This window comes from Myxine glutinosa, chromosome 7 (assembly GCF_964187855.1).
Source record: "Myxine glutinosa chromosome 7, kmMyxGlut1.1, whole genome shotgun sequence".
NCBI lineage: Eukaryota > Metazoa > Chordata > Myxini > Myxiniformes > Myxinidae > Myxine > Myxine glutinosa.
Genome location: NC_136267.1, coordinates 143281282 through 143303977, shown reverse-complemented (window position 1 = coordinate 143303977; position 22696 = coordinate 143281282). Strand labels below are relative to the sequence as shown.

Below are 22696 nucleotides of genomic sequence, written 5' to 3'. Positions count from 1 at the left end.
TTTTGTTGGCAATTAAATGGAATTAATTATTGAATTAATTAATTATTTAATTACTCAGAAAGAAAGAAGGAAAGAAAGAAAAGCAAGCACAAAGTACCCTTGGTGGATTGTGATGCATTGCTGAGTTCTTCCTAGGCACAAAAGCAATGTAAAAACAGTATCCAGATGTTTTTTAAGCCTAGTATGAAAGTAAGAGATCATAAGGAGGGATTGATGCATGGATTATGAGTGGGTTAGTTTGGATGGATGGGTCAGTTGATGGGTAGGTGGAGAAAGTGCTTGGTCCAGCAGCATGTCTTGTGCAGGTAGTACAACCCTCTTCAGGCTGTGCTTTTTCAAAGTATGTTTAGGCAGGAGGGGGGCATTTAACCCTCCTCTCCCACTCGCACCCTCCCACACCCCATCGCCTAAGATCTGGGAGAAGAAACGCCCAATTGCCACAAAATTTAGTGTGTAGATATAAAATCTTAACAATATGCCTATATCATTGAATTAGTGAGATAAAATGTCGTTTTTAATTATCTAATTATTATTATTAGCAAGTATGCTAGTTCTATACATATTTTCAAGTTTTTTTTTTGCATACATTTGGTATCAAAAGATGCACTAGACTCGAAGGAAAAAAAAATCAACAAACAGTATTGGGCAATTTGCAGGAGTTACGGAGAAATCGTGAAGTTCTTTTTGGCCTCCCCCCCCCAACCCCCCAGCTTGAATAGGGTTAAAGATGCATAACTTTTAAACAAACACCCTAAAGTTTTAGGTAGAATAGTTTTTGACTTCTGAACACACTCATCTGAGCAATTTAATCTTTGGGACACCCACCCGCAATGGAGCAAATTTGAGAGTGGGTCAGACATCCCTGGCTATGCATAAAATTTCTCATGCTCTCACCACTTCTAAGAATCTGCTTCAACAGATGTCACTCACAAACAGCTTGTTAATTCAGTCTTGGACGACTTGTGACTTCATACAATGAACATTGTGTACAATTCTTTCGATTCAAGCATACCAAACATTGCTTAAATTTAAAATCTCTTGGTCTTTATTTCCTATTCCTTCTTCCTTGATTATCTTCAAATTTTGATGTGGTCTTCCTAACCTCTGTTCTACCAAGTATACATAACATATATTGTTTACCCCTCAAAAAGGAGGAACCATTTTCTTAAAACTTTTGATTCTTGGGGACAAAAAAAAAGGGTTGACAAGAAGATGGATTGTCTATAAACCAACAACATGGCAGGGACACAAAACCAACAACAGGGCAGGGACACAAAACCAACACACAACCACCAGACTGACTAGGGAGGGCTGTTAGTAGAGAAAGGTGTTCAAAGCAATTTTTTTTTTTTTAACATGATAGGTGGGTGTGGTAAACAATACAAGATGGCAATGTGTTCTCATTGTGAAAGACTGCAGAGAAAGGGGCGACCCAAGGATAGATATTGAAATCTAACAAGCCTCGAACAAACCTGAAGGTACTATATATAGTGAACTATGTAACATCAGCCATCAAATAAACTACCAGGAAGAGGCTAACCACTGTGACAACTGGTAGGGAATTCTGTTCCACCAAGATCAGTCAAACAAGCTCAACACGAAAGACACCGTCACAAAGCGACGGCCATCGTCTCGAGACAGGGGTGTTTGCGATACACCACCACCAACGCATTGCCAGGTTATGCACTCATCTCATCACACCTGTGTCATATTGACATCCCGTTTAAGTAATTTAAAAGTAAATTAACTTGGCCATTGCAGCAGTTTAAAGACATACTCTTGGTTAAATAGAAGTTAAGATGGGATAGCTAATTCTACAATTTGATGTCTTGTTAGCAGTGTTTATTATATGCACACGGACATCTTGGCCAAATGTTCATGAGTCTTTGGGCCTTCTGGTACTTTCGGGAACCTACTGGAAATTTCATTGGAGCGTGTTGGACCGAGCTGAAAAGTTTGCTTTAAATATGAAGCCTCCAACAAGTCTTGCATATATCTGGGACAATATTGGAGAGATAATTGAACCTTTCACTTTACATCAAAGCAGTCTCAACAAGACGTTCATTTCCAAAACAGTTGGATATTTTTAGCCAGGCCATTATGAAATACTTTCAGTTGTAAGGTACCCTATTACAAATAAATAAATAATGTGCAGAAAATAATGTGCATCTTTTGATACCAAAATAATGCAAAGAATACCAAACACCTTGGCCTTTACGCCTGGGCATCTTCTACCGACATTATAAGGATTGTGGCCAAACATCGACCCCTTCCTTCCCAATACATCTTTCATTCCTCCTCCCTGAACCCCCTTTCCTTCCCTCACCCCATGCAAAAAACATTAGTGCACTGTCCTGATTGGTGTTAGTTCGATTTCCATAGGAGCAAAGAAATCTGGCTTGGAAAGATAGGTGCCACCACCAGGATGGGTGCCAGGTGTATTTGTCCATAGAAATGGGAGCGAGGTCACCAAACAACGTTCAGTGAGGTCACCCATTCTCCCTTAATTTTTAACCATCCATAGTACCTTCTTCCAATCTAAAAAGTATATCGATGGCCCAAGAATATGATCAGCCTGGTGCTAACATAACGGTTAAACTGGCTGGCTTGAGATTGCAAGGTCCTGAGTTTGAGCCCCTGTTATGCTGTTGAATTAACACCAGGTGGGTCGACTCAGCCCATCATCCTCCTGAGGTCAGCAAAATGAGTACCAGCTTACTGGGAAGAATGAGCCATTCGAGTATCCTGCGTCGGAGTGATGACCCGTCCAGGATTGCGCCCAATAGCCAAGGAAACCGTTTCGGCAGCCCTGTGCATCGGAAGATTCAAAAAGGCGTGGTCGTTATCCCAAGACTATGAGCCTCGTAGACAAAGTATTGACATACAAGAGATATGTGATGTCACAGACCTGTAAACCCTTTAAGCATTTTCTGCTGGAATCCCATGAAGCACAAACCCAACTAAAACAGTTGTCTATGCCAAGTACGATATCACATGCTGTCCCCTAAGATAACATAAATCATCAACTTAGCAGATAGCACCAACATCATTCAATAAGATAATTAAGCCAACAAGCCTCTTCCTGTTTGAATCGCCTCCAACTATATGAAGCTAATTAGTCTGCACTTCGTTCCTTTCATTCAATTTATTTTTAACCTTCCCACACATTTGGAAAATTCTCATTTCAATTAAAAAAAAAATAGAATTAAATCGAGGGGAGTATTAACAGTTTTAGAAACCGGTCTGTTTTTTTTTTAAATTTCAAATTCTCCTTTTGACAAAATTGTTTTGTCAAAAGTATAATTTTCATTCAACCAGTTTAGAGCCATAAAAAGAAGAAGCAATATAAGGGTTGTAGCAATTTATCCTTCATCCCAGATCCCACGATTGCACGTGGCAGGCCTGCTTAAACGTGGTGGCACGTATGCAGACGAAACGGCTTCTCTTGTAGCACCACGCACTTGTAAGTGTCAACAGGCCAAAGGTTCATCTCTCAAATTCGTGCCTATTTTTCAAGTACAGACAGGTATGTCCAAAAAAAAATAAAAAAATAAAAAGGAGAAGGTGCAGATTCCCCCAGCAGAGGTCCCTTTCGATCGGGATTCGGATTCATCTTCTACCACCACGGCGAGGGTCCCTGCCGTTACTCAAGTTGGAACCTCCACCTCCTGCTGGGTTTGACGTTGCTGCTGGCGTGGGCAGTAGTCCTCTGCCGTTCCCCCGACCAGAACCAGGACCAGCATGTTGAGCTACTGGCTGCTGGAAGGCTGTAGAGGCAAAGCCCGAGCCCTGAGCCCCTGAACCTATCTGGGGCTGGAGGCCATTTCCTGTATTAGGAAAAAGAAACCCCATCAATAATAAGGATGAGCCAACAAGTTTCTTCATGCCATTTTGAACCATCGCAGCACAACAAGGTAGTGAAAGCATGCATGTTGAAACACTAAAAAGTAGCACTTCAAGGGAGGTATTTGAACTGTCGATGTTGAGGTGGGGAGGTTTCAACAAAATAAACATTAAAACATCAGAAAGAGCAGAACATACATAGTTTTACTTTTTAGCTGAAGAGGGTGTTACCTTTAAACAATTTTTGGACTTGAGCCTGTGAAATAAGTAAATAAAACTATGGTGACCTTTGCAGTGACATCAACAGCAAAGCTTGCCATTACAGCTCACGTCACCGACAAGCCTGCACAAAAGTGGGAACAGGAACTTTGCGTTCTGTGGGTTGTGTGACTGGATGATACCAGTGTACGTGCACGCTTGCCGCACACATACCTGCAGCAGCAGGAGGGGCACCCTGTAGCATGTTGATTGGTGAATTGCTTCGACCATCAACCTGTCAAACACAGACGAGACAAAAAGACAAATCAGTGGCAAACTCGGTTTGTGCCTTGCCAAGTTCGATCGTTCGTCCTTCTAAAAAGCAAACGTGAACAAAAACTGTCAGAAATGGAATTCAAAACAATTTCTCCAACTGTTGCTTCCGAGATAAAGATAAACATCGAGCTTCCGAGATCAGGTTCAAGTTTCTGCGATCAAGCGACATTAATAAAATTAGCTGCGGCATTACCGACAAACCCGAGAACACCCAACGTCAGGGTGTGCTCCTCATTCAAAATTACTCAAAAGCGATGGCTTTCAACTTCGCGTCATGGGACAAGACCAGGTCAAACATCTCCATTAACTGTATAAAAAAGGATCCCGCTATCTGCATCCGCGTGTGTCGCCCAAGACGGGCCTTATATTATGGTGTATATTATACAGGGAAGTGTGGTGCCAACACGAAACCGAACCTCACCGGTTTATTCGAAGGCAAATGATCCATATTGGGTTCGCTGAAATTTGGCACTTCTGAAAACGCCATGCAGAACCTGCCAGAAGCAGACACAGCGACGAGACAAGCCATTCAACGCCTCTCAAGGCCACGTTGGACATGCTTTTTGGTGGAATGATCAAAACCGTTTTGTGGAAATGCAAATAGTGCAACCACAATGCAGAACTTAACATTTGCACAACTTTCACCACGGAAAGAAAAATCTGGCATTGCAGAAAAATTAATAAATGCTTCCTGAAGATTTGTGGTCGTTAGTGGTGGTGAATACTTGCTATAAAATGAAAGAATTACATATGCATGACGATCACCTTCCAAATTAAGGTTTAATAATTTTCTTATCAAAACTATATTTCACATAATCTGATGCACATTAATCGTACAATATATAGCAATCTCCCCTTAATTTGATGTACCCTACTCTTTACAGAGTGTTGATGCTGCCAAAGCAGTTTCTTGGCAAGGGTTATCCTGGGTCGTTTGCCATTGCGTTCCCAGCGTTGTTCGGCTGTTACATCCTCTTAAATGCTGAATTCCAAACGAAGGAAGGGGCATGTACCATATTAAAGTGTTCGGTACGACTCGGCCAGGGTTTGAACCAGCGATCTTCCGGACTCGGAGCGGAAGCTCCATATATTACACCGCTTACTACTCTTAGTCAAATTTGACATTACGTGAGTTCACAGAGTAAAATTACGTTTACGTTCACAAAGTACACTTCAAAAGTAAACTTGGGCCAAAAATCCACTCTACCAACTTTTAAACATCGTCCCTGAACAGTTGCATTTTCAGAAAACAAAAAAAAATCCTTACTCTCCAATCTTTTGCAGGTCTCCACCTTTTCCAGTGTAAAGGGTGAGGCAATCCTTAAACAAGGTTGCATACCTTGAGGGAGGTGAAAAAAAATAAATCAGGAAGTCAGTTAAAAAAAAAAAAAAAGATGAAGTTTTACAAAAACAATACAATGCTGGCAGACGTCATTTACAGGATTTAAAGAGCAATTACAATACATGCTCATTGCAACTCATTTGTCCAAAAAGTCACCTGGCTCTACTTATCTGTCCATGTGCATTTGTTTCTCATGGGAGGATAGTCACACCTTTTATCCAATAAATCAGGATCAAAGCTTTAAACGTCCCATCCCACTAAAAACTACTGTTTTGCCATTATGGGAGCAGATGCTGCTTCATGAAGAACATTTCGTTCTGGTGGAGGATTTGAGGGGGTAGACAATAAACCAGCTGTCTGATCCACGAGTATGTATGCACATCAACAAGATAATGGCCGATCAATCCGATATTGCAATAAAATTGTCTGCCTACGCAGTTTTATGCACAAACGCTGGATGCTTACAAGGCCTCAAACTGAAAGTTAATCTGGCCAGCCTGCATTCAGAATACAAGGCCATTTCGGCTTATTTGGTCAAATGTGACGGACGTAAAAGCAAATACATTGCGGTTGACTGGACTTACGAGTCGGCGATGCACATAGGATGCACAATCAAGACAAATGATGACAAGTACCAAGTTTAATACAAGGACCACTTAGCATCGTATCGCTTGGCCAATTTCATGCTGTCGAATTGTTAAATTACATGCTGCCTCGTGTCAAAATTTCAAAAAGAAAACGGCCGGACCATTCATTACGTGATCATTTTCAAACAACAATTACAAAATTCTCCATTAAAAGGCATCTAAGGTACTAAAACGGCACTCAGTAGAGAGCATACCTCCACCTGGTTGGCCATATCACTCAATGTTGAAGAATCACTTAAAAAATTATACTAGCTGGATCTGGATCCCGATCTTCACCAAAATTTCATCGATTCTTCCTTGTCACACACACACAACCTGTCCAACAGGTTTCATCCAAATCCATCCATACCTTTTTAAGATATCCTGCTATGTATTATTTTTGGCCCTATCCCCCAATGGTGAAGAATCACTTAAAAATTAAATAATTCTCATATCCGAATCCATATTCAGATCTTCACCAAAATCGAATCGAATCCTCCTTGTCAGACACCCAACCTGTCCAACAAATTTTGTCCAAATCCATCCACAACTTTTTGAGATATCCTGCAATGTATAGTTTTTGCCCTGATCTCCCAATGGTGAAGAATCACTTAAAAAATTCTCGTAGCCGGATCCGGATCTGGATCTCCACCAAAATTTAATCTATTCTTCCTCGTCAGACACCCAACCTGTCCAACAAATTTCGTCCAAATCCATCCACAACTTTTTGAGATATCCTGCAATGCATAGTTTTTGCCCTGATCTCCCAATGGTGAAGAATCACTTACAAAATTCTAGTAACCGAATCCGGATCTTCACAAAAATCTAATCATTTCGTCCTTGTCACATACGCTACATCTCTGCCAAATTTCGTCCGAATCCGTCCACAACGTTTTGAGATATTTTGTTCACAGACAGACAGGGGTGAAAACATAACCTCCATCCACCTTTGGTGGCAGAGGTAATAAATAAATGGGTTGCCATTAGCAACCAATAAATCAACCTTAAGGAATTGTCTCCAGGAGATGTTTTTTTGGATTATGGGGTATCAACTGGGAGCTCTGACCCTCAGCATCAGAGTGCAAGGTGGGCCTCAGACAACTTTGGGGGATCTTTAAGGAATTTGCTCATGGTGCCGGCGTTTGCTCACCTACTCTTCGCAAAGGACACCGTGTGATCTTTAACGTCCCCCAATCGATTCCGGCAGATGGGACAGCCGGCTTAACGTCCATCCAAGGGACGGCGCACACACTGATAAATTGCTCCAAATCAATCCAAACCACCAATTCTTGAATTATCCCAACAATGTACAACCTTGCACTCATTAGAACCTTAGTTTGTTTGTTTCTATGCAAAAAAAACAAAAAAAACATGATCACGTGGTCCACATGCCAATCCCCAGTGGGTACCCTCTGTTGAGCCGCAGAATGTCCCCGGGCTGAATAAGGCTGCCCACGTAGTCCCACACCGATACCGTGATGCTGCCGGTCTTATCAGCCACTTTACAAGACCGCACCTCGTGACCATCCTTTGTCTTGGTCACGCGCCCTGGCAGACACAGACACACACACACCAAGGGGGATTTTCGGCCACTATACCTGGGAAGTAAACCTCAAAACTGACCCTTGTCACATGAAACTTCAAATATTGAAATAGATCTCAAGGACATATTCACACAATAAAATTATTAAAAGAACATTTATTTTACAAATTTTTTTTTTTTTTTTGGTCTCCTTACCTATTTCCAGGACTATGAACACAACGTTCAGATTTTTATGCCCAGTCTTAATCTCTTTAATGCACACCGTGTCGCCGTTCGACATTTTTGGAGTCCACGGGCAATTTGGACTTTTGAAAAAGGTAAGGGGGCAGGGCAGACGCCGAGCCCTCCCCCCTTACTCGGGGCTGCGACCAAAGGGGGTCACGATCGAAGCAAAGACAAGAAACGCAACGCCGGGCGAGACGCTAGAGGGCTACCTAACTGCATTATTCGCACAACACGGGCTGGCGTGCGGGTCCCGCGTTCGGCCTAGCGCTATTATCCCTTCCGTCTCGACTACACCTCACAACCGCCGAGCAACTCGGGTGTCCTTACAACACACAACTTTGTTACTACAAGTGGAGCCTTCGCAGCTAATACGGTTGCGTGGACGGCACAGCGACCTCGACGCCTGATGCGTTCACTTCGAGCCGCGATAAACCACCTCGTCCTACTACGCTGGTAGCTCTACGAAGTCACTACCAGTACCCGACAATTTGAGTTCGTTATTCTTTTATAGCACGAGCTGGGCGAAACCGCCAGCGTGCTCGCATGTTAGCCACGCCCAGCCATTCGTCACCACCGGGCGGCCAATGACGTTCGCTCGCTTCGCAGTAGGGCGTGGCAAGAAGCTTGACCTGCACGTCACCGTCGGGTATAATTAATACAAAAATAATGAATTGTTTTTTAACTGAGTTCCGATAATTTGTTCATTTTTCAATATTTAAAGATCGTACGTTCCTTAATCGCAAAATTTTCTTCCAAACGGTCATTACGCTTGGCTGAACGTATTGACGTCATTCCATTCGTGCGCCGAACACGCCGTGATGACATCATGGCGTCGAAAATGCAGGAGGTTGTGTATCACTATCACGTGATCGTTCGGCATTAGCCCCTCTCTGATCGCCATTTTTCCGTACCAGCGCTATCAATTTGGCACCTGGGTGAAAAATACTAGGTTCTCGCAGGACATTTACCTCCAAGCTACGTCAGGTTTGTAAAATTTTCAGCAGCACTGTATGTTTCGCTCTAAAACAATAAATAATTTCGTCACAAAATCGCCTCAGAATCGTCAATAACTCGCTCGACTGTGCCGAATAATCATATCAATTCGATGGAGGTCGGAGTGGAAATACAAAGCAAAGTTCACTTTTTTTTTTGTTAAGTCAAACACGGGTTATTATAATAAAGATTATGAATTGTCCTTGTGAGAAGATATTTAACGGTTTCCCTTTGTTTTTCACGCTTCTTTGTCTTTGAAAAGCTTCTTGGGCAGATGGTTGTTTTATCCTCCAAGCTGAAAATATCTTGTTGACACAGACAGACGGTCCTAGGAGACCCCGGGCCTTACCGTGCCGAACGTGATGTTCATTCGTTTATTTCTATTTTCAATTACCATCACTCATCCGCTCTTGAACGTCAAATAGGTTGTTAATTTACGAGGTGAATATTTCCGGCAATGGTATGTTATAGTAATAATTGCTTTCCTGAACAAAAAAATGGTTTGCAGGGAATGGGTTATTCTTATGATGTGGCAAACCTCCCCTGTCCCTATCCTCGGACCTCACTCCCCCCCCCCCCCGCCACTCCTGGCCTCACTTCCCCCCCCCCACTCCTGTCCTCCATTCCCCCCCCCCCCACTCCTGTCCTCCCTTTTACCCCCCACCCCTTACCTCACTTTTACCGAATCCTCACCCTCATACTCCGACCTCACCTTCACCACCATCCCCCCCACCCCTAACCCCAGCCACAGCCTCCCACCTCACTTTCACCCCCCTCCCCCACCTCCCTACCCCATGCACAGCCTCCATCCTCACCTTCACCACCCCCCCCCACCCCCTAACCCCAGCCACAGCCTCCCACCTCACCTTCACCACCTCCCCCCCCCCCAACCCCAGCCACAGCCTCCCACCTCACTTTCACCCCCCCCCCCCCCATGCACAGCCTCCATCCTCAACTTCACCCTCCCCCCCCCCCCAACCCCCCAAACATGCTCCGACCTCGCTTTTACACTCCGCTCCTCTTCACCCTCATACCTCACTTCCTCCCCTGGTCTTATCCACCGACCTCACATTTACCTCCCCACCCCGCCCACTTCCTCCGACCTCACTTTAACCCCCACATCCTCCGACCTCACCCATCCTCCAGCCTCAGTCTTACCCCTCCCTCCAGTTCTCCTACCTCACCTTTACTCCTCCCCCCCCCCACAATCCTGCATCCCCACTTCTATCCCCTGTCCTGCCCTGCTCCTCTGACCTCACTTTCACTGTCCCCATCTTTCGACCTCACTTTTTCTGCCCCGCCTTTCCCCCATCCTCCAATCTCACTTCTACCCCCCACCTTCATCCGACCTCACTTTTACCTCCCCAACTCCCCACCCAGCCCACATCCTCCGACCTCACGTTTACACCCCACCCCACAAACACCCTCAAACCTCACTTTTACCCCTCTCCCCTAGCCTCCGACCTCACTTTTGACCTCACTTTCACCATCCTAATCTTTTGACCTCATTTTTTCTGCCCCGCCTTTCCCCCATCCTCCAATCTCACTTTTACCCCCCACCTGCCGCAATCCTACAACATCACTTTTACCTCCCCTCCCCCATCCGGCGACCTCACTTTTACGCCCCCACCCCACAAACATCATCCAAACTCATTTTTACCCCCTCCCCCCTACCCACTCCCATCCCAAAGCCTCACTTTTACCCCTCCTCCCTCACCCAAATCTGACCTCACTTTTACCCCTCCTCCTCCTCTGACCTCACTTATTTCACCCTCTTGCCACAATCCTCTGACCTCACTTTTACCTCCTCCCCCCTCAACCCTGCCTCCATCCTCAGACTTCATAGCTCCCTCGCCCCCTCCCCCCACCCCTCTCACTCCCCCTCCCCAAACGTCACAAACATTCTCTGACCTCACTTTTACCTCTTCCCCTCCTCCTACATCCTCCGACTTAACTTTAGCCCCCACGTTCTCCATCCTCACTTTAACCCCCACATCCTCAAACCTCACTTTTATCCCCCACCCAACACACATCCTCCAACCTTACCTTTACCCACCCAGCCCTGCCCCATGCTCCGCGCGCACTTCCCCTTCAACCCCCAGCCCATTCTCCGACCTCAATTTTACCTCCCCTCTCCATCCCATTCCCATCCTCCGGCCTCAATCGTACCTCTCCCTCCTGGCCTCCAACCTCACTTTTACCCCCCACCCCTCCGCAGCCCATCGTGCGACCCCAACTTTTATCCCCCATCCCACCCTGCTCCTCCAACCTCACTTTCACCGGCCCCATCTTTCAACTGCACTTTTTCTGCCCCGCCTTTCCCCCATCCTTCAATTTCACTTGTACCCCGCACCTGCTGCTATTCTCCAACATCACTTTTACCCCAACATCACGTCATCCCCCATCTTAATTTTACTCCCACCCCCAGTAGTGAGGTACCTTATTAACAAAAATGCCAAGGACCGTTACACTGTGGACAAAAGCACAATTGTTTCACCAAAGCTTTGCCCATGTACGAGGTGTGTTCAAAAAGTATGCGACCTTAATTTGTCGTGCGTAAACAAATGAAGCTAGGGAGGCGTTGATTGGTGCACGTATGTAGGCGATCCTAATGCGCACGCGTGAATTTTTTCCCACCTGCAGAAGCTGTCATTCGACGGCAGACCGCCGATGAGTGAGGAAGTGTAAGTGAGCGCCGTCGGATTTTCGTTTTTGACAAAATGACGGAAAAACTTGAACAATGCTACTGCATCAAATTTTGTGTAAAGCTTGGCGATTCCCAAGTGGAAACGATCCGCAAGATTCAACAGGCCTTCGGGGACGAAGCAATGAGCACCACACAGATAAAGGAGTGGTACAACCGCTTCAAAGATGGCCGCACATCAGTGGAGTGAAGCACGTTCGGGGAGGCCCTTGAAACATCCCGAAATGAGATCGGCATTGACCAATTGAGGACCCTGGTGATGCATGATCGTCGAATCACGATCAGAGAACTTGCAGACGAGGTGGGCGTCAGCATTGGATCCGTTCATTCCATTATGAAGGAGGATTTGGGCTTCAGGAGAATCTCAGCGAAGTTCATACCAAAGCTGCTAACGATTGAGCAGAAGCAACTCCGTTTGGAGATCGCACAGGACATGCTGGAGACTGTGAACAGCGATCCCAGCTTCCTCAACACAGTGATCACTGGCGATGAGTCCTGGGTTTATGGGTACGACCCAGAAACCAAGTTGCAGTCATCACAAAGGAAGCATCCACCATCCCCGAGGCCAAAAAAAGCAAGGCAGGTCCGCAGCAATGTCAAAGTCATGCTGACCGTCTTCTTCGACTCCAGTGGCGTGGTTCATCACGAGTACGCACCACACGGCACAACCATCGCCAAGGAGTATTACCAAGAGGTTCTGCGTCGCCTTCGTGACGCTGTGCGACGCAAACGGCCGGACCTGTGGGCAGCGGGCAATTGGCAGCTCCATCACGATAACGCACCCGCCCATTCTTCACATTTGATACAGAGTTTCTTGGCCAAACACAACACACCTGTGCTTCGTCAGGCTCCCTACTCTCCCGACATGGCTCCGTGTGACTTCTGGCTTTTCTCCAAGCTGAAAATGCCCCTGAAAGGGACCAGATTTCAGTCCAGAGAAGACATCATGCGGAATGCGACGGACCAGCTGTGCGCCATCCCAAAAGAGGCGTTCCAGCGCTGCTTCCGACAGTGGCAGAACCGTTGGGAGAAGTGTGTGGCAACCCAAGGGGACTATTTTGAAGGAGATTAGTGTAAGTTTGTTGTATCTGGATACGAGTATTTTTTATGAACAAAGGTCGGATACTTTTTGAACACCTCGTATAAGGATCAAAAAGAGGGTAAGCTCCAAAAAATCTGATGACAGGAAGTGTATTTAATGACGTCACAATAGACGAACAAGATATTAGCGCAAATTAATGTATAACATAAGGTTGTGAAGTACTGTGCCGAGATTTTGAGTCATTAATTTAATATTTCAAGAAACAGGTAATTGATATATAAGCCCTTTTAAGCTCACTATGTTGCAGTGATGTCATTACTCAAATGTGTAAAAAAATAAAAACAAAAAACAAAACAAATTAAAATAAAACATAAGAATTAGGGGATAAATGCAAGGGTGCCCGGTCTCAAATGTGATTTAAGACCATGTTCAAACAATACATTCCCTGGAATATACGCGATCTTAGTCTAGCTATTCAAATTTAGAAATGCAAGAAACCAATAAAAGTATTTATGAATTTTCTATCAAATTACAGCATTGGAACGTATAATATTGGTTTGGATATTGTACTTTTTATGCTTATGTGGACTATTTCCTTTCAATTTCAGTTCATCATGGATTGGAGTGCTTGCATAATCTGCAAGAAAACTACACCGGAAAAACTATCTTGTCCACAGAAAGGATTTAAACGTAATGCCAGAGAAGTATACGCTGCATTCCTGGGAAATGTTGAGGAGTTCAGAAAAATAAATGCACTGCCAGTTGATGTAGAATATGTAACAGAAGGAACAGTAGAAACTTTTGTGAAAAATAATGCCTCATGGCATCGTTCTTGCCATCAGAAATTTAACAATTCCAAACTCAACAGACAAGTAATGAGGAAAAGAAAACATGAAGCCGAAGCTCTTGAGATGTGACGGTCAAAGCGGCAGTCGGTATTTGATGCCAAGTGTGTGTGCATCTGTGAAAAAACAGGCGACCAAAAATTACACAACTTCCAAACATTTGGCGCTGATCAGTCCCTCAGAAAGATGGCAACTGATATGCAGGATGACCAACTCTTGTACAAAATAACAGGGGGTGATTTAATCACCCTAGAAGCCAAGTACCACCTGAACTGTTTAACACGATACAGAAACAGACATCGGGCTCATCGCCGTGAAGGTGTTTCTTCCAACACGGAAAGAGAACGAGCAGATGCCAGAGCGTTTGTGGAGTTGGTGTCTTATGTTGAGTTTGCCGTTGAGGATGGGACATACCTGTTCAAGTTTTCAGATCTTCATGAGATGTATGAACGCCGTCTTCAAAATCTTGGGCATGATGTGTCAATTAACAAGAGCCGGTTGAAAAGCAGGCTACTTGAGCACTTTGCCGACACCGGTGTGCAAGAACAGACAGATGGCAAGAACATTGTTCTTGTATTTCCAGAAGGCATGCAACAAATGCTGAAAGATGCTCTGCATGAACATGACTATCAATCAGAAGCGCTACTTTTTGCAAAAGTAGCAAAAATATACAGAGAATAAATGTTTGGAGAAACACATTTCAAGTTTTCTGGCAGTTTCCCCCCTAAGTGCCAGACAATGCATCCCAGTCTTACACTCCTGTCATCAATGATCCTTTATGGACCAAACTTGAAGAGCGACGTTAATGACACACAGGCTTCTCAAACAATCGCCCAGTTGTTCCTCCACAATTCAAAGAAAAGGTGCACGAAACTGGCTACTCCCAAACGACAGTCTCCTGAGAGAGAACCTCCACTTCCAGTATACATTGGCTTGAATATCCACACATTGACAAGGAACAGAACACTCAATGATCAACTGGCTAAACTAGGGTTGAGCATCTCATACAGCCGTGTTCTGCAACTGGAGAATAAATTGTCATCTGCAATATGTGACCAATTCACTGCTGACCAAATTGTGTGCCCATCTATTCTCAGGAAAGGTCTCTTCACTGTTGGTGCACTGGATAACATCGACCATAATCCCTCTTCCACTACAGCCAAAGGATCGTTCCATGGAAGTGATATAAGTGTCATCCAATTTCCTACACAAGATAATCTCGGACGTGTTCGGGTGGCAACTTGCTTTCTTCCTGCAAATCCAAATGAGAAACCTCACCTTCTAGATTTGTTTAGCATAATTCAATCAGTACATCTGAAAGCATTAAATACCAGTGTACCACAGGTCATCATGACACCTGTAAATGGGAGGCTTGAAGAAGCAAAAGAAAAGGAGGAGAAATGGATTCAGCATGCTTCCAAGCTTCTCGACGGAAATGCAAGTGAGAAGGGAGACATTATCTCATGGGCTGCCTATCATGCATCTCAGCAATCACCTCCGCTCGACCCCCCTGCCTTGATTGCTCTTCTACACTATTTCAAGAGAAGGCAGACTCACCAGCCATGATCAAGCATGCCATGAACATATTGAAGTCCATCACAGAGTTCCTCAACCCTGGCCAGATTCCAGTACTCACTTGTGACTCCAATTTTTGCGAACTGCAAGTATATTCAATGGACCTGGCCTGCAACTCACGGTGAAAATGAATTCCTGATCATGTTTGGCGGGTTCCATTTGGAGAAGGCCTTGTGGAATGCACTAGGAGATTTCCTAGATCAGTGGCTGGACTGTAGCTCTAACTGATTCAGGTGTAGCAACATCTGGTACAGCTAACTCTTTCATCAATGCCGCTCATGTGACACGGACACGACATGCCCACCAAGTGACTGCCTTAGCTCTATCACGGTTACAACAAGAAGCATATGAGCAAGCTGCTGTGTCCAGTGACAGTGAGACATTTGGGGCCTGGAGACTGGCTATGGCAAAGAAGAGTCCGACTTTCCAGTACTGGGACATAGTGCTGCGAACAGAGATCTTGATCATGATATTCATTCATGCGCACAGAGAGAAAGACTTTCTTCTCTATGTTGAGTCTCTTCAAAGTCTCATGTTTCTATTTTTTGCACTGGACCACTACAACTACTGCCGTTGGGTTTCCGTCCACCTCCGAGACATGCAATCCTTACCAGCCGCTCTAACAAAGGACTTCCAGAAGCACTGGGTTGTGAACAAAACACAAAAGAGGTTTTTTCACGCTTCCCATCGATCAAGTCCACGAACAAGAGAATGCCAAAGTAAAAGGCAAGGGTGGAGCTGTGGGCCTAACCGAAAATCCAGATGCCTTCCGACGCTGGATGATAGCTGGTCCAGAGCAAGCCAGGCTGCTGACACAATTTGAAAGTGACTACCTACCTGAAGAGGACCCTGAAGTAAAGTACCAACATCATGAAGAAGGTCAATCAGTGCAAGCAGCCTTTCGAAATCAAACTAACAGCCTCATCCAGACGATCATCGAATACGGTAATCCTTTCCTTGATGATCATTCTGACTTGGTGGTCTTGCACTCTCGTGACTGTGCCGATGAATCACTTGTGGAGACAGTTCAGAGTATCGAGGCATTCGGTTCTGAGCAGTACCAAACATTCAGATGGGAAGTCTTCATCGATAAAACAAAATCCATTCATGCACCAATCAAGAAGAATTCGCTCCCGCTCTTCAAGACACCAATGAAGGCAAAGGGGAATCCTAAAACTAAAAAGATCGCGGCTCTCCAGAATGAATTACTTGCGTGAGGAAGGGGGAGCTGTCACTGTGTGTTTTTAACAAGGTAATAAAAATAATGATAGAAGAAACAACATGTAGGCCGATATGCTAATATTCTTTTGCATCTCAAGGAATCACTGCTACAAAATGGGACAGATTCACGAGTATTTGTATAATGTATATGCATATACATTTGATGCAGCATATATAATTTTGTGTCATTTACCCCTTTATTAAAACAGCTAACGACATAATGATGAAGTGTAACTAATAATAGCTCAGTCTAAATTACTGAAAAAAAATGCTCTAGTGGTTTTAAATTCTGTAACTCAACGGGAAGATTATTATGAACTCTCGATATGTGGATGTTAACTATAAATAATAATAATAACCCCATTTAGAGGCCATTTGTGATATGTGGATCTTAACTAATCAAACGAATTTGTGTGCAGACGAATCTAATAGTTTTTTTCTTGCTGGATGACGTCAGAATGATGTCATAAATCTTTTAAACATTGTCTAAGAAGAAAAATGACAATTGCAGTGAATTACTTGACCTCGGAAACATATATTTCGATGTCAAAATACACTTAATAGCCTAGTTCTAACTAATTCATTTTTTTATTATGATTGCGAAATAATTCGCTTATGACGTCATAATGACATCATAAATCTTTTAAAGATTGTCTAAAATAAAAAAATGAAAAGTGCATTGAAATCCTTGACCTCGGAAACATATATTTTGATGTTAAAATGCACTTAACACCTTAGTTCTAAGTCATTGATTTTTTTTTATATATGATTACTGATTAGTGATTACATAATAATTAGCTGATGATGTCATAATGACGTCAGATATTACACTTCCCATCATCATTTTTTTTGGAGCTTACTTTTTTTCTAGAAGGTATACCATGGAGATGCTTTGGTGAAAAAATTGTGCTTTTCTCCACCGTGTAACGACATTTTCACTATGGTACCCCACTACAGCACCTTCCTCCGACCTCACTTTTACGCACCGTGCCATTCTGACCTCATTTTACCTCCCCACTCTCATCCTACGGCCTCACTTTTAACCCCTGCCCCCATCCGTCCTCACATTTACCTACTCCCTCCCACCCCCAACTTCACTCCCATCCTCCGGACTCAATCTTCCCCTCCCTCCCATCCTCGACCTCACTTTTAATACTCCCCTGCCACCCTCTGACCTCGCTTTTTTAACTCTTCCTCCACCCTGCTACAAGACTGGGCAGAAAACATGATGTAAATCACCTTGTGATCTGATTAGCTTCTATATAAAACGGAATGCATTTTAAACAGTTGATATGGTATTATTATGATCTTAAAATACAACACAGTATTTCTTCCAATAAATGCACCCACACCCCTCCCCCTCCAATAAACACCACGGGCTGATTATTGGGGTCAAGCAAAAAATCATGACCAAACAATTTATACCTTCCTCCGTAATACAGGCAACACCTCTGATAAAAAATTTTCTTTCCTTTGCAATTGACTGAAATGGCAACGAGATTGACTTTGGAGCAAAGAAGAAAGGTTGCTGCATGGAGGTCACCTTCTTTCAGTCACCCACGGTGGTTCCCAACAAATACAGAGAGCATTTCAACGGCGATCCACCCTCGAGATTGACCATTTATTTCGCGTTTACAAGAAGTTCGTCGAAACCGGCTGAGTTGCTGATAATTACAAAGGGAAGAGCGGTCGACCATGAACAGGCTGATCCCCTGTAAACATAGCTGTTACACAAGAAGCTTTCTTGCATAGCGCAGGGAAATCAACCAGACAATTCAGCGTAGAATGTGGTCTTCACTGGGCAACGGTGTGGAGAATCTTCAACAAGGACCTGGGAATATGGCCATATCATTTGCAGAATGTGCAAGCCTTACGTCCTGCAGATAAAGCCGCTCTTGTTGAGGCTTGCAAAGTTTTCTTAGAGATGAAGAATTTGGAACCTGACATTCACAGGCTAGTGACATTCAGCGATGAGGCAACCTTTCACATAAGCGGGCGCGTGAACAAACACAACTGTGTCTTCTGGGGTACTGGGAATCCTCGTGTTATGCGTGAGTATGGATGAGACAGTCCGAAGGTGAATGTCTGGTGTGCAGTCACTGGAACAGGAGTGGTAGGGCCGTATTTTTTTGGAAACGCCACAATCAATGGTGGTGATTTCGTGCACATGATGGAGAATTACGCAGAAGACAACCTGCCACGACAAATCTGGCTTACCGGATACTTTCAGTTGGATGGTGCTTGGGGTGGTCCACAATTTTTATTTTTTTTTGACATGTCATGTTCTCACCCTCCAGAACTGTTCCAATACCTAAAAACACACTGCTGGTGAAATAAAAATGAAATTGAATAATATTTATGGGTAGCTCATGGTCATCAAAGTTTCCCCATATGGTCTTACACTAACGTCTTACCATGGACACTGAAACAGTTTCTGATTGTCGCATACTTTTACAGGAATTTTAAGTTGAGTTATGAATACCCTGCATGCCTTGTTGATGTTTTATGAAGGAAAATATGTTTTGAGGGGTCTATGCAGTATGCATTGTACCCTGTAGAGGTAAGGTTTCACATTTATCCTGAAAATTTGTTGACATTCAAGTATCTCAAAATTTGACTTTTTAAAAACATTTCGGCCTTCCATAAAATCACCTACCTCTGACCAGGACAAGTTAGAACAAGTCTGTTGCTGATCAATATCACTGACACTTTTGGGATGGTTTCCTTGGATACAAGATACTTATGAAGGTAATGTATGTAATTATGAAGGTTTTATAATCAAATATAATATTCGGCCTATATTAAATAGTCGTAGTACTTGGAACACTTAGCAGCATTTATTATGTCTATTGTCTAGGCCTATATAATAAAGCCTAGCCTATCCTATGCCTAGCCTAACATTACAATACTACATTGCGCTATATAGGGCATAGGCCCACTTATATCAATTATGTTTAACATGTTTTCTTTTTATTGTCATTCACAAAATGACATTTTTTGCCAAAATGTGACTGTAACTGTTTAGATCCTCGGTTCTTAACCTGTGGGGCGCGCCCCCCAAGGGGGGCATGAGCAATTTTCAGAGGGGGCACGGGACGGCAGTATAAACATCTAAATAACCCCAAACGGAAATTATAATCCCCCTACTGAAAAAAAAAAATTAACCGAAAAAATAGCGCCTTATATAATTCCTAGTTTGTTTTGTTTCAGTCTCAACTAACACTTCTTTTTTTCTTCTGACAGATTATTAACTGGAATCGAAGTCAATGGCAATGTGTGCGAAAAAGAGGAAATACCAAGACGAGTACATCAAGTTCGGATTTGTGGCACTTCAAAAGGGTGACGCAGAGGTTCCTCAGTGCGTTATATGTTACAAGACTCTGAGCAATGATGACATGCGGCCAACACGTTTGGAACACCACTTGAGGACAACCCATCCTGAACTAGCAGACAAATCACAGGCATTATTTGTGGCGAAAAGGGAAGCCTTGAAGCGAGCTAAGTTGGACAGCAGTGGGACATTTCGGCAACAGACGTCAAAGATCGTTGAGGCGTCCTACGAGATTGCCCTGCTAGTAGCAAAGAACAAGAAGAGCCATACAATCGGAGAGACTCTCATTAAACCGAGTCTACTGCGAGCGGCATAGCTCATCCTGGGGAAGGATAGTGCGAACAAACTCTCGGCTATCTCCCTGTCGAACGTTACCATCAAGGGACGGATCGATGAAATGTCTCAGGACATAAAAGAACAAGTGACTGACCAGATAAGGGCCTCGCCTGTCTTTGCCATCCAATGCGACGAAACGACAGACGTGGCTCAGTGTTCACAGCTGCTCATGTATGCTCGTTTCATATTAGGCGACAGCGTGAAGGAGGAAATGCTATTTTGTCATCCCCTGGAAACTTACACGACAGCAGCAGATGTCTTTGAAGTGGTATCGAAGTTCTTCGAAGAAAATCGACTTTCATGGGACGCGTTGGTAGGTGTTTGCACAGACGGAGCTCCGGCCATGCTTGGCTCGCGTTCGGGTTTCGTTACGAAGGTGAAACAAAAGAGTCCCTCTGCTATTGGTACACACTGCGTTATCCATCATGAGTCCTTAGCATCTAAGACCCTGCCCGCTGAAATGAGGGATTTCCTGAACCTGGCTATCAAGGTAGTCAACTTTATCAAAGGTGGAGCCTTAAACAGTCGCCTGTTCAAACAGCTGTGCAAGGACTTGGACTGCGATCATCAAGCCTTGCTTTTCCACACAAACGTGCGTTGGCTTTCGAAGGGAAACATGTTGGGGCGAGTCTACGAGCTGAGGGAAGAAGTCGCAACATTCCTAGACGTGCAGCGGAAGGCGGATCTCTACAAAATGTTCCAGTCCCGAGAATGTCAACTGTCTCTAGCTTACCTCGTAGACATCTTCGAAGCACTCAACGGTATCAACCAAAAACTGCAAGGGAAGCACATAAACATTATCACGCAATACGACGCCATTCGAGCCTTCATGGCTAAACTCGACCTCTGGAAATGCCGAATGGAGGCCGGAAACATAGCTTGTTTCCCAAACTTGGACTCTGCCGTTCCGGACGGCCTTCTCGATTCAAAGTTAAAGAACCAAATCATCGATCATCTGACTGAACTCAAAGCGGATTTCATCCGCTACTTTCCTGACTTGGACGAAAAGCGAAAGACCTGGAAATTCATCAGAAACCCATTCCAATGCGACGTAGCTGATGTTTCGGACGAGGTCCAGGAGGAGTTTCTGGAGCTGAAGTTCAACTCCTCGGCTGAGGATGACTTTGAAATTCTGGACCTGGAGACATTCTGGGTCAAGTATCTTCCTGTTTATCCTCTGATCTCGCTTCAAGCTGTTCGGATTCTGACGATGTTCGGATCCATGTATCTCTGCGAGGCTGCATTCTCCGCGCTGGTCGCTGTCAAGACCAAATACAGAAGCAAGCTGAACGTTGAAGGAGATCTGCGCTGTGCTCTCTCTGGCACGCGACCACGAATTCCGGATCTGATAGCTAAGAAGCAGTGCCAACCATCTCACTAAAATTTAGTGAGATTTTTGGCATTGCTTCTTTAGTGACTAAATTGTTGTTTCATTGATTTTGCGTCCTTTGACGTGACATTTCAACAAACGTGTTTTGTGTAGTTACCCTTTCCTTTCATCGATCCGTGCCTTGAGCTTGTTTGCGTTTTGATGCAATAAAACGAGGTTTGTAATCTCTCCTTTGTTATTTTGAAAGAACATTATCTGTTCAGGGGTACCAGATCTAGTGTTTGAAATAAGCCAGGGCCCGCCAGGGCCCGGCCCTGGCTGCCATGCTTAGGGCCCTGGCTGTTAACAGAATCTACGTCAATAGCCAGGGCCCAGGGCACAGCCCTGGCTGGCTTCAATATCAACGAACAAACCCCTCAGAATGCACCACAGAGCACCTAGAATTCAAAAATTTCCTGGGGGATACCCCCCCAGACCCCCCCGGCGAGAGGGGAAACCCCTCTCGCGCTCTCCCCAACGAGCGGCTTCGTCAGATGTAGGTGGAGGGGGGCGTGGAGACGAGCAACAATTGCTAAAGGGGGCGCGACACTAGAAAGGTTAAGAACCCCTGGTTTAGATGTTCAGTTTCCCCTTATATTTCAAGTCCCTGACATGGTCTCCCATGCTTATTTTTCTACCCCCATTAAAATAAACACCCAATTTTGTAAGAACTCCCTCTAATTACCTTTTTTTCTTACTGTATCTTCCCCAGATTCATTCACAATGGCTACAAAATCCAGAGAAAGGGTGTACCTTATAGGATCGTTAAACGAAGTGATTACTGGTGTAAAACTACCTTCCTTGCGGCAAGTGCTGAGTTTCTTTATGTACCAACATCTGACATTAAAGAAGTCCAAACGAGAGGCATCTGCTCTGACGATCAATGAAATCCAAAGTTTTTGGCAGATGGCACACATTCCTACAAGACAAATACATCATTGCCAATCAACAACAACAACAACAACATGCATTTTAAAGGCCATTTTCCCTGCTAGAGCGGGGGTTAGCCTTGCGGTCCCCATGACAATCTTCTCCATTTTGCCCTATTTTCTGCATCTCTCCTTGTTAACCCCCTTGCCCGCATTTCTTCTTCCACCATCTTTAGCCAAGTCTTTCTCGGTCTTCCCCGTCCTCGACTTCCTTCTACATTCATTTACATCACTCTTC

The 22696-nt window shown here is 44.3% G+C and overlaps 2 protein-coding genes across 3 annotated transcripts; one reads left to right on the top strand and one right to left on the bottom strand.

Annotated features, from left to right (window-relative positions):
• Positions 1-3130: 3130 nt before the first annotated feature.
• On the bottom strand, positions 3131-8717 carry LOC137431714 (SOSS complex subunit B2). 2 transcript variants are annotated; one of them, XR_010985329.2, is made up of 7 exons: positions 8084-8595; positions 7755-7893; positions 5645-5716; positions 4799-4871; positions 4276-4336; positions 4075-4186; positions 3131-3827 (listed from the first exon to the last, which is right to left on the bottom strand). XR_010985329.2 is itself a non-coding variant. In XM_068123343.2 (6 exons), the coding sequence occupies exons 1-6, from the start codon at positions 8166-8168 to the stop codon at positions 3610-3612; spliced, it is 648 nt and encodes a 215-aa protein (XP_067979444.1). In that variant the 5' UTR covers positions 8169-8717; the 3' UTR covers positions 3131-3609. The 2 variants fall into 2 exon arrangements, 1 of the variants encoding a protein (XP_067979444.1); XM_068123343.2 differs by lacking the exon at positions 4075-4186 and having other exon boundaries at positions 8084-8717.
• A 238-nt stretch (positions 8718-8955) lies between these two features.
• On the top strand, positions 8956-21718 carry LOC137431712 (protein FAM200C). The gene is made up of 2 exons (XM_068123341.2): positions 8956-9097; positions 19737-21718. The coding sequence occupies exon 2, from the start codon at positions 20222-20224 to the stop codon at positions 21539-21541; it is 1320 nt and encodes a 439-aa protein (XP_067979442.2). The 5' UTR covers positions 8956-9097; positions 19737-20221; the 3' UTR covers positions 21542-21718.
• Positions 21719-22696: the final 978 nt, after the last annotated feature.

Bases quoted from the DNA above. Each gene is read 5' to 3' on its own strand.
- LOC137431714 (XM_068123343.2), bottom strand. From the start codon at position 8,168: ATGTCGAACGGCGACACGGTGTGCATTAAAGAGATTAAGACTGGGCAT. The intron at 7,894-8,083 runs GTAAGGAGACCA...TGTGTCTGCCAG, and splicing joins GTTCATAGTCCTGGAAATAG to GGCGCGTGACCAAGACAAAG. The intron at 4,872-5,644 runs GTAAGGATTTTT...TGCTTCTGGCAG, and splicing joins GACCTGCAAAAGATTGGAGA to GTTCTGCATGGCGTTTTCAG.
- LOC137431712 (XM_068123341.2), top strand. From the start codon at position 20,222: ATGTCTCAGGACATAAAAGAACAAGTGACTGACCAGATAAGGGCCTCG.